Consider the following 12,670-nt stretch of genomic DNA (forward strand, 5'->3'; position numbering starts at 1 on the left):
CACAGACACACACATACATACATACATTATATATATATATATATATATATATATATATATATATATATATAAAAATATATATGTAACAGAGCAAGTCTGAGTGGACCGAGTCAATCAGCACTGTCAAGCTGACCCCTTATATGTCTCTGGACTCACTGGGCTGGATGAAGCAGCACTTTCAAGCTGCCTCTCCTTATATGCCCCTGGGCCCCATGGACTGGGTCAAGCAGCACTTTCAAGCTGTTACCCTTATGCGTCCCAGATTCAGCACGTCCTATCCCCACTCTCACATCACAATTGTACTGGCAGTAACCTACTTGATGAGCAAACCCCACAGTATTTTGGGAGCTGCAGGGATCTTTAGCTTAGGTAAAAGAAGCGTTGCTGTAGAGTGAATGGGGGAAGCTAAAAACACAAAAGAGTAAAGTTCAGCAAGAGAGAGAGAAGCAACCAACTTAACCATAAAAGTTATGTATTGAATAATAGTGATAACTACACAAAGAGGGCTATATCAACATAACACATGATTAAAGGTTAACACCTAAGGTAGACAGGAAAAGGGAGAGAGAGAGAGAGAGAGAGAGAGAGAGAAGGGGGTCTCACCGCTCCCTGAAGCTTGAACTGGTCGGGGTTCCCAGGTGATGATGGTGGTAGCTGAGGGTCCTGAGGGCAGGAGACAGGCAGAGTCCCCAGCACGCTCAGTCAGGAGAATATGGAGTCCCAGTGGAACTGATGCATAGTTTGGATCTAAGCATCAGCACCCTGACTAGAGGGTGAGTAGGGATTTTTGTAGAGAAAATACAATTGTTCAAGGGAGAACAATAGATTTGTTTATAGGTAAGCTGATGACTCAACGGTTTTCTTTAGGCTAGACAATAGGAGCTGATCACTCTTGGCCGTGGGTGGTGTTTTCTTCCAGGGAGCTCACAGTGCAACTAGGCTGCTTCAGTATTTGGATATCAGTTAAGGATTCATTACTAGAATTGGTCTGATAATTGCTGAGCTGGGTGTGTGCAGGCATAGGTTCATTAGCATCTGGAGCAGAGATTCCCAGGATGCAGTGCTTCCCTGCTTTTTCTGGTCCCAGAGTTCAGTGTGGTTCTCTGTTCTCCATTCTGTATGTAAATTGAGATGTCTTCCTGTCCCATCTTTCATGCAGATGAGGCTAGGGGAGTTGTCTCTGCTCTCCATTCTGTATGCTAATGGAGATGTCTTAATCTTGTCACCCTCGTCAGGAGGGGTCTAGGTCTTGTCACCCTCGTCAGGAGGTGTGTCTCCCAACGCCCTTCACTGCTCTCTGCAAGTTTTTTCCTCCGATGGGTTTTGGTTTAAGCAGAGGCTGGCGGGGGGTGTCTTTCATGAGTCAGGCTGGATACTGTACCCTGGTTCCCCAAGAACACAGAGCTGACTGGTATCAGGGCCCACCAGTGGGTGGGAAGCACTGTGGGTGAGGAGAAGGAGCTTATCAATGAGGCTGCAGGTAGGGACTATGCTCACCTGTATATCATGTTGCTACCAAAGCAGTGGGGTTCTGCACTGCACCACATGGATAGATGAGCTGTGAGATGGCCCTGGGAACTAGAATCGCCATCTTAGTTCCTCAAGTAGGTGGCGGAAAGGACAAAGGGTGGAAAACGTCCAGTGGGGGAAAGAGCACACGAAAACTTAACTATCGGTTCGGGGGGCAGGACTGAAGAAGGGAGATATTAGATTAACACAGATATATATTTGCAGAGAAGCTTGCATGGAGCCTGTTCACAGTATGCCTGGCTACAAGAAATGAGTAAAAGACAAAGCATAAAAAATGCAAATGACAGTCCATATGCCAATCATCACCCTGGACACTTTGCTTGTATGTTGCATCCTTTCTCCCAACCTTTGTCTTAACTGACTCAAGGCAGGGACTGAGCCTTTCTGCCTGTTTACATGGAGCCAGGCACATTCTGGGTCATGCTGTAATACAAATAAAGAATAATAACAACTCTTACTGATCACTTATTTGTGTGTGTGTGTGTGTGTGTACAGAGAGGATTTTTCTTTTAACTGATGCAAACTAAAGTAAATATAGAAAGAACCAAGAAATGTTAAATAAGAGACTCTTGAATATAAATGTGTGAATCTTTATTAATTAAATAAAAGTTATTAAAACAACCCTTTGCTGTACATACAGGCCCTGGTGCATGTGGAAGTGTAAAGAAGGAAGCTATGCAGTTCATTGATGAAGCAGAACAACTCATCCTAGCTTCGAATGGCTCCCATATTCCTTTGGGACAGAGCTTTTTAATGGCAAAAGGACTTCGACTAACGGACAACGATCTTCTTCATTTTGCTGAGACCTTTCAATCAGGGATCGCATTCTCTGAAAAGCTATTGGCAGGAAGTGACTATGCAGTCCGACTGGCAGCACAATCAAGTAGGTTGGGAGGAGTAGAAGTTGGTAAAATTGATAGAAATTAAACCTTTGGAAAACAGGGCCTTTCCTTAAAGGGGAGTAATGCATAAACTAGCCCAAAACATTATCTGTATATACCAGAGCTCTATAGGCCAAAGTCAGCCTTACTGAAAGTAGATGTAAATCCATCAGAGTTAATGAAGTTTCAACTGCTTACATCAGGGCTGAGTTTGACCCTTTTTCTTATGTAGCACAGTGGGCGACATTAGAACCTGGACATTTCCCATTCATTAAATTTCCCAGTGTATTTGTAGTATTTCCCCTTCTAAATAAAGGGAATAGAGTAGGATGTTGTATATGTGCATTTTTAAAGAATATCCTGGTTTGTTTATTTTTTTTATAGCCTTGCATTTCTACTGGCGGAGTCACTTTACTTCAAAAGGTTCTGCTGGACAAGCTACGCTCCTGGGATTTCATCCTTACGTTCCCCAGTGTGATGGCCTGGGGAACTGGGAACCAGTCCAATGCTATGAGAGTACTGGTGAGGCATCACTTGTAAAATACTCACTGCTTCTTGTTGAGTTGAGATGAGTAAAGGCAGGTCAGACTGACATATAATGTAACAAAATTAGAAGAAATAATATCACAAGTTATTTCTTAACCAAAAATATATTCGCCACATGTTATTTTAAATATGTATCTGTATTGCTAGGAGAAAGACTATGGCTGCACCATGAAGATACTTGGCCAAATTCTGCCCCTCTGGCTTTCCGTTGTGAGGAATCCCTGGGTAACATAAAGCTGGCATACCGGGCTTTGTCACCCACACTCTTCCAGGTGTAGGGAGCATTCCCGGGGGCCAGATGTGGGAGGGCAATGAAGTAGCCCTTTGAGGTTTGTTTTACCTGAAGTAATTTAGAGCAGTCTTTAGGCTAATCTAAATTATGGCAGGGAATGGCTCAGATGCTGCTCAGCTCTAGTTGGGTTTAAAGTCCCCTTTCCCCCTGACATTGGGCCCATTGTTGACTGCAGCTTGGCCAGACCTAGTTCTGTTCATATGTTCATACAGCAACAACCGAAATAATATTCTGAACTTGTTATTTTTAAAATTAATGTTCTTGTAAACATTACAGACCATCAGCCAAATTTTAATCAGACTTATTACCCTATAATATTTCAAGTGATTCCAGTGAAGTCTTGTGGGTTATCAGTCTAGGTAAACTGAGCCCAATGTGTTCATGCACTGATCACATGAGTTTACTCTTCACAAAATGTGCCAGATCATATAAAATAAGAAATACCCTGTATCGTCAGCTAAAGTACAAACCAGAGCCCTGATGCAGAAATTGGAAAATTTTTGGTTTTTCTTGCCAAAATGAAAAACTGAAAGAAAAAAAAAATTCGGAGCAAAAAAACATTTTGTTCAACCCCAAATTATTTTTTTTAGGTTTGGTTTTGTTTAATTCTGTTTCTTTTTTATCCTTTTAAAAATAATCTAGCTAAATTTAGAAACACAATGTTTCTAAGCAAAAAATCAAAACATTTCATTTAAAAAAGCCAAATGTTTCAACTTTTTTATAACAAATATTTCTCTGTTTTTGAACGAAACTGTTAACTGAATTTGTCCCAAATTCACAAATAATTTTGGTGGACCCAAAATTGTATTTTTTTTTTTTTTTGGGGTGAATAAACTATTCATCCAAAAAATTCACCCAGCTTCCTCTTCACTGATCTGGATTGTGGAACTAGACATTATATTGTTTTCACGGTTATGCTGCCATATGGACTGTGTTCAGTATCCCAGCCAACAACAACAACAACAATCCTCCTGCTGTTCAGATCAGCATGTGATAATAACAACATAGGAAAGGGACATACATTTTTCTAATGTAGGGCTGCTATTATTTCTTGCCTAGGTCACTGCTGGTGTGTGGATGAAAGGGGAGGCTACATTACAGATTCTCTGATCATACGCTCAGCACAGTTCCCAAAATGTAAGTTAACCTTTTCGTCCTACAATTTTCCCTATTCTTAGCTGATACAGGTATATATTTTAGTTTTGATTGAGATTTTTAGTAAATCGCAGATAGCATTAAAGAAGGTTGTTTTTCTTAAAACCTTCACAAAAGAAAGCAAAGGAAAGAAAGAAGTTTTGTTTTGTAGCTAGATGAACTCTGTGTGTCTGTCTCAACTATTTGGCAGGCTATTTAGAATATAAGAACAGCCATATTGGGTTCCTAGTTCATAACAATGAGTTCCACAGGGTAGTTTTGTGAAAAAGTACTTCCTCTTGTTTGTATTAAACCTGCTGCCTATTAATGTCATTGGGTGACCGCTGGTTTTTGTATTGTGAGAAAGGATCAATAACACTTCTCTATCCACTTGTTTTCCACACGGTTCATGATTTTATAGACCTCCATCATATCCCCTCTTTCTAAGCTGAACATCCCTACTCTTTTTAGTGTCTCTTCATATGGAAGCTGTTCCATACCCTCGATCATCCTTGTTGCTCTTCTCTGAACCTTTTTCAGTTCCACTATTTCCTGTTTGAGATGGGTGACCAGAACTGGACACAGTATTCCAAGTATTGTGCGCCCCATGGATCTACATAGTACCATTATGATATTTTCTGTTTTATTTTCTATCCCTTTCCTAATGGTTCCTAAAATCCTGTTAGCCTTTTTGACCACTGCTGCGCTGAGTAGATGGTTTCAGAGAACTATCCTCGGTGACTCCAAGATCGCTTGCTTGGGTGGTAACAGCTGATTTAGAACCCATCTATGTATATGTATAGTTGGGATTATTTTTTCCAATGTGCATTACTTTAAACTTATCACTGTTGAATTTCATCTGCCATTTTGTTGCCCAGTCAGCCAGTTTTGTGAGTTCCTTCTGTAACTCCTCGCAGTCTCCTTTGGACTTAACTGCCCTGAATAATTTTGGATCATCTGCAAACTTTGCTACTTCTCTGTTCACGCCCTTTTCCAGATCATTAATTAGTATGCTGAACAGCACAAGTCCTAGTACAGATTCTTGGGGAATCCCACTATTCACCTCTCTCCATTGTGAAACTGGCCATTTATTCCTACCTTTTGTTTCCTATCTTTCAGCCATCAGTGATACTTGAGATGAACTTCCTTCTTACCCCTTAGCTACGTAGTTTCCTTAAGAGCCTTTGGTGAGGGATCTTGTCAAAGACTTTCTGAAAATCCAAGACCACGTATTGACTGGATCACCCTTCATCCATATGTTTGTTGACTCCCTCAAAGAATTCTAATAGATTGATGAGGCATGACTTCCCTTAACAAAAGTCGAATTGACTCTTCCCCAACAAATCATGGTTATCTGTGTCTGATAATTCTGTTGTTTGCTATAGTTTCTACACATTTGCTCAGTACTGAAGTTAGGCTCACCAGCCTGTAATTGCCAGGATCTCTTCTGAAGCCCTTTTTAAAAATCTGCAATATTTGACTTCTACATTTACCCTTTTGCTTGATAGAATTTAGGAATGGACATGGTTTTTTCAAGGAAGTCTTCTGCTTCATTCCCCCAACATTGAATCTACAGTGTGATTAACTGGGCTAGAATGTATGTGCACTTCTGCCCTCTATTGCATCGAGTTGGAATGCTCTGCTGAGCTTCAGAGGCCCTCTACTGCTAACATCAAATAGCAATTCTTGGCCCTGATGTAGCAAAGCATTTAAGCATGTGTTTAATTTTAAGCATGTGAGTAGGTCCCTGACTTCAGTGGGACTTGTCACATATTTAAAGGTAATCATGTGCTTAAGTGCTTTGCTGAATGGGGGTTGTAACTCAAATGGATGAGGCATAAGTTTTTTGAGTATACACAGGGGTGAAAGTAACTTAAAGGACTTACCGGTATGCTGGAGTCCTGAGCAGGGGCGTGGCCTAAACCTGAAGAGGTGTGGCCTCAACCGGAAGAGGCAGGGCCTTTTAAGATTTAAAGGCCCTGGGACTCTGGCTGTGGCTGGGAGCCCCAGAGCCTTTAAATCACCCCAGAGCCACCAGCTGCAGAGGCGGCTGGGAGCCCCGGGGCTCAGGGGCAAATTAAAGGGCCTGGGATTCTGGCTGCTGCGGAGCTCCGGGCCCTTTAAATCACTGCCAGAGCCTGGCTGCCGGGGCCCCGGGGCTCTGGCGGCCGGTCTTGACTGGGGATTTAAAGGGCCCGGTGCTCCTGCCACTGGGGGGTAGTGGCAGCAGGGCTCTGGCGGTGATTTAAAGGGCCCGGGACTCCGGCCACTGTGGGGAGCCCCGGGCCCTTTAAAGCGCCGCCGGAGCTCTGGCAGCGGGGGAGTGAGGACAAAGGATAAAATTTAATTTTAAAGCCAGGTTTTTATAGTATTTCCATATGAATTCTTTGTAAAGGTAAGTGTTTGTTTCTCGCAGGGCCCAGTTCTTTCTGCTGGATCAAGCTTGTGGGCTTAAGAGCAGCTTTTATTTGATTTTTGTGGTTCATCTTGTCACTGCTTTCTTACATGAAACTGGAAGATGTTTTTAATTGTAAGGTCCCATTGGAAGAAAATATAAGGGATAAAGGATTTCAGGAAAGTGGGCAGTTTCTCAGGGAGACAATATTAAAGCCACAACTGCAAACTACCCTGATGCAAAGGAAAAACAGGAAGAATAATAGGAGGCCAATACGGCTCCATCAGAAGCTTTTAAAGTGGAAACATGGATGAATTGCTAACGAGGATTACAAAAGGATAGCCCAAGCATATAGGAACACAATCAGAAAGGCACATACAGAGTTACCCCTAGCAAGTGTAACCCTTCAATATCTAAGGGTTCCTTTCCATTGAAACAACACAGAACTGGCTCGAGCTCTCACCCAGTAACCTGGAAAATTTACACCCCACCCCTGGGTGCCTCTGAGAGGCAATATTCCCCACTCGCAAGCACAGAGGGAGTGAACCTAACAGGTAATGATCAAGTGATCTCTCTCCTGCCCTCCATCTCCACCCTCTGACAAACAGAGGCTAGGGACATCATTCCTTACCCATCCTGGCTAATCGTCATTAATGGACTTAATCTCCATGAATTTATCTAGTTCTCTTTTAAATCTTGTTATAGTTCTAGCCTTCACAACCTCCTCAGGTAAGGAGTTCCACAAGTTGACTGTGCGTTGTTTGAAGAAGAACTTCCTTTTATTTGTTTTAAACCTGCTGCCCATTAATTTCATTTGGTGGTCCCTAGTTCTTATATTATGGGAACAAGTAAATAACTTTCCCTTATTCACTTTCTCCACACCACTCATGATTTTATATACCTCTGTCATATCCCCCCCTTTGGGCAGGTCTACACTAACCCCCCAATTCGAACTAAGGTACGCAACTTCAGCTACGTGAATAACGTAGCTGAAGTTCGAAGTACCTTAGTTCGAACTTACCTCGGTCCACACGCGGCAGGCAGGCTCCCCCATCGACTCCGCGGTACTCCTCTCGCCAAGCAGGAGTACCGCAGTCGACGGCGAGCACTTCCGGGTTCGACTTATCGCATCCAGACAAGATGCGATAAGTCGAACCCAGAAGTTCGATCGCTCGCCGCCGAACTACTGGGTAAGTGTAGACCTACCCTTAGTCTCCTCTTTTCCAAGCTGAAAAGTCCTAGCCTCTTTAATCTCTCCTCATATGGGACCCGTTCCAAACCCCTAATCATTTTAGTTGCCCTTCTCTGAACCTTTTCTAATGCCAGTATATATTTTTTGAGATGAAGAGACTACATCTGTATGCAATATTCAAGATGTGGGCGTACCATGGATTTATATAAGGGCAATAAGATATACTCCTTCTTATTCTCTATCCCTTTTTTAATGATTCCTAACATCCTGTTTGCTTTTTTGACTGCTGCTGTACACTGCATGGATGTCTTCAGAGAACTATCCACGATGACTCCAAGATCTCTTTCCTGATTAGTTGTAGCTAAATTAGCCCCCATCATATAGTATGTATAATATATAGTTTATTTTTTCCAATGTGCATTACTTTACATTTATCCACATTAAATTTCATTTGCCATTTTGTTGCCCAATCACTTAGTTTTGTGAGATCTTTTTGAAGTTCTTCACAGTCTGCTTTGGTCTTAACTATCTTGAGTAGTTTAGTATCATCTGCAAACTTTGCCACCTCACCGTTTACCCCTTTCTCCAGATAATTTATGAATAAGTTGAATAGGATTGGTCCTAGGACTGACCCTTGTGGAACACCACTAGTTACCCCTCTCCATTCTGAAATTTTACCATTTATTCCCTTTCTTTTAACCAGTTCTCAATCCATGAAAGGATCTTCCCTCTTATCCCATTACAACATAATTTACGTAAGAGCCTTTGGTGAGGGACCTTGTCAAACGCTTTCTGGAAATCTAAGTACGCTATGTCCACTGGATCCCCCTTGTCCACATGTTTGTTGACCCCTTCGAAGAACTCTAATAGATTAGTAAAACACGATTTTCCTTTACAGAAACCATGTTGACTTTTGCCCAACAATTTATGTTCTTTTGTGTGTCTGTGCGAGGCTGGGGTTGCTGCTCGCCCGGGCCCTGCCTCCCCCTCGCATGGGGCTGGCATTGCTGCTCACCCTCCACATGTTCCTCCACACCTCACTTTTTGACAAAAGTGGCATTTGTCCTGTTTGCTCTTGGCAAGAACAAATGGGACAAATGCCCACTTTTGACAAAACAGTCGGGACGGGCAGAACTTTAAAAAGGGACTGTCCCGGCCAAAATAGGACATATGGTCACCCTAGTCAGATGTTGTCTTATTCAGGAAGGCATGAGGAGATCAGATTTATTTCCTTCATTCAGCCATACGTTTTCTCTCTCAAAGGCCAGACATCATGTCAGCGATCTCGAGCCAATGCGTTAATTTCCAGCTGGAAACAGAGTGGATCAAAGTTCAGCGCTACTGCTGAAGACCTGTTCATCCCCTCCTGTCTTGAGGTAAATGAGTATAACTGGGGGATGGGCAGGGAAGGAGCAAACTGAGCCTTCCCCACCATGTTTAATGCCTTGGCAAGGTCACAGGCAATTGCAGTTCCTGTGCTGAGGAGCTTCCACCATGCACCCCTGGGGGTTCACGTCACCCTTCAGGTGGAGGCATAGAGATAGGATGCTGAGCAGGGTCTGTGCCCAAAGGAGAGTAGACATCACCCTCCTTAAAGGATGGTTTAATGTGCTCACCCTCCACACAGGGAGCTGGGGAGGTGACGGTCTCTCCTGAGGTGCCATTCCTGATGAAGCTTTCCCTGGACAATGTGGCTCTGCTCTGGCCCCAATGAAGAAATGTGCCTAAATGACACTATTCAGTTAACTGAATTTTAAGAGGAACTTTGCAATGATTTCTTCCAATGGAGGGGAAGATTTGGGCCTCAGAGACAGAAATCAGTTCCGCCCGGCCCCAGGACAGGCTCCACAGTGCTTTTTAGTTATATGACAATGATCCACATGGGGCTTTGAAGAAGGGGACAAAGGATAAAATGTAATTTTAAACCCACGTTTTTATAGGATTTCCATATGAATTCTTTGTAAAGGTAAGTGTTGTTTCTCGCAGGGCCCAGTTCTCTCTGCTGGATCAAGCTTGTGGGCTTAAGAGCAGCTTTTATTTGATTTTTGTGGTTCATCTTGTCACTGCTTTCTTACATGAAACTGGAAGATGTTTTTAATTGTAAGGTCCCATTGGAAGAAAATATAAGGGATAAAGGATTTCAGGAAAGCGGGCAGTTTCTCAGGGAGACAATATTAAAGCCACAACTGCAATCTATCCTGATGCAAAGGAAAAACATTAAGAATAATAGGAGGCCAATACGGCTCCATCAGAAGCTTTTAAAGTGGAAACATGGATGAATTGCTAACGAGGATTACAAAAAGATAGCCCAAGCATATAGGAACACAATCAGAAAGGCACATACTGAGTTACCCCTAGCAAGTGTAACCCTTCAACATCTAAGGGTTCCTTTCCATTGATACAACACAGAACTGGCTCGAGCTCTCACCCAGTAACCTGGGAAATTTACACCCCACCCCATTGCTCCCCGAGGGACTAAGACACAAGACTCAAGAGGTAATTGTAGCATTCCACTTGATGCTGGTGAGGCTTCACTTGAAGTATTGTGTCCAATTATGGGTGCCACACTTTAAGAAAGATGTGACAACTTGGAGAGAGTCCAGAGGAGAGCATCAAAAATGATACAAGGTTTAGAAAACCTGACTTATGAGGAAAGCTGGCCATGGTTTGTGTTGAGTAAAGACCTGATAAAAGTCTTCAAATATGTTAAGGGCTTTTATAAAGAAGTTGATGATCAATTGTTTTCCATGTCCACTGATGGTAGGTCAAGAAATAATTAGTTTAATCTGCAGCAATGAAGATAGGTTAGATATTAAGAAAAACTTTCTAACTCTAGGGCCAGGTCTACACTATGTCTACAGACGTGCCCTAAGGGTATAGAACAGGCTTCCAAGGGAGGTTGTGGAATCCCCATCATTGGAGGTTTTTAAGAACAGTTGAACAATCACCTGTCAGGGATGGTCTATGTTTACTTGGTCTTGCCTCGGTGCAGAGGGCTGGACTTGATGACCTCTTGAGGTCCCTTCCAGCCCTACATTTCTATGATTCTATGACGAAAGCTTTTGAAATGTGGGTTCTGGTGCACATTGCGCATTAGCAACAGCCCTGTGTAAAGTACATCACCCTACAGTGACATTGTAATTGGTCCATCTTAGACTGGAGAATATACTGTGCTACAGAAATCAGACACAGGTGCTTGGTGTGTGGATCCCACGTCAGGAACCGTAATTCAACACAGCAGCAAGGATTCAGATGGCAGCCCCCTCTGTAAGTACTGGTATTCACCAACTTGCTGGCTAAACCATTTTGAAACTCAACCATTTATTGCCTCAGTCTGACAGGTTCTCTATTACACAATTGGGAGTCGAGAGGCTTGGTTCTATTCCTGGGCCTGCCACTGACTTGCAGTGTCCCCTTGATCAAGTCAGCCTCCTTAATCTTATGTACTCAATGGTTGTAAGTTGGCTTCAGTTGAGCTTCACTGATTTACATCAGCTGGAGGTCTGGTTCCTGGATTTTACAGTCCCATGGTTCATGCTGAGGTATAAATTATGAGGAAGTCTCTGAGTACCATTGAACTTTAAAATATCCTCCTCCAAAGGCTATAAAATAGCATATATAGAAAATCACAGCAGGTATAAAATATCATCTATTTACATGGCAATCTGTGGCCCGGCTCCAGTGAGATTCCACAGTTACTATGACAACCCAGAATTGTGCCTAGCAGCTCAATGGAATAGGAACAGGCCTGTCTGGACATCTGGGAACCTTTTATCTTTTTAAAAGATAGGTGTGAATCAGTCCCTTTTGCCTGTGCCATTTAGGGCTTTCAGCACATTAAAATACATTTAGTTTGTTTATTAAAATAATTGCAAGATGCCTTCAATACGTCTTACTACTGGCTGAATAAATCATTACAAATAATTTATTTAACAAATTTTGCTTTTTTTTATGTTTGCAAATTGTCCACAAAAAAGATTGCAAAACCCTTGAATTTATTCTTTTCACTGAAATTGTTGGCGAACAATTTCTGCTTTCAGACTGTTCATTATCAGTGGATTGTGAATATACACAATTTACATATGCAAGAGTACAAGCTTAGTTCCCAGTGCTGCAAGATCTTACATCTATGTAATTTTACATACAAGCTCAGTCCCATTGAGTAAGAACCAGGCTGAACACTTTGCCCCAAGCTGGGATTGAGTTCATTGGAACTATTCATGAGCGTATAGTTACGTGTTCATAAGTGTTGGCAGGGTTGGGCGCTTAAAATTAGATTTTTTGTGTGTATTAGTGTTAATAAACAGAGCTAGTTGGGAATCTTCTAATGAAAGATTTTTGTTAGAAAATGCCAATTTATCAAAATGAAAACAGTTCACAGGAAAGAGTCGGTTTTGATGGATCTCCAGGTTCAAAATAAATAAACAAATACATCTGGGGAACAAACATTTGAAATTGATGAAACATTCTGTTTCAACATTTTCAAAATGAGAAATTAATTTTTTTGGTTCAAAATGACTTTTTGTTTGAAAATTTTAATTAATTTACAGTTAGGCTTGACAGAATTTGATTTTTATTTTTTGTATAATTTTGATAATATCAATGTCTATCTTTGACCAAATTTTTAATCAATCAAAATTTTCAGAGTTGCTCGAAATTATGGTGTGTGTGTGTGTGAGAGCGAGAGAGAGAGAGAGAGA

General features: G+C 42.0%; 1 protein-coding gene across 1 annotated transcript in view; it reads left to right on the top strand.

Moving 5' to 3' along the window:
- Window positions 1-12,670, top strand: part of TG (thyroglobulin) — a 207,687-nt gene that overhangs the window by 23,628 nt on the left and 171,389 nt on the right. The window contains exons 11-15 of the mRNA XM_026659965.1: window positions 2,171-2,413; window positions 2,796-2,933; window positions 4,309-4,386; window positions 9,234-9,346; window positions 11,126-11,237. Coding sequence (XP_026515750.1) covers window positions 2,171-2,413; window positions 2,796-2,933; window positions 4,309-4,386; window positions 9,234-9,346; window positions 11,126-11,237 — 684 coding nt within the window. The remainder of the gene's footprint in view (window positions 1-2,170; window positions 2,414-2,795; window positions 2,934-4,308; window positions 4,387-9,233; window positions 9,347-11,125; window positions 11,238-12,670) is intronic.

The sequence above is a fragment of the Terrapene carolina genome, unplaced genomic scaffold (assembly GCF_002925995.2).
Source record: "Terrapene carolina triunguis isolate 2854851 unplaced genomic scaffold, T_m_triunguis-2.0 Scaffold58, whole genome shotgun sequence".
NCBI lineage: Eukaryota > Metazoa > Chordata > Testudines > Emydidae > Terrapene > Terrapene triunguis.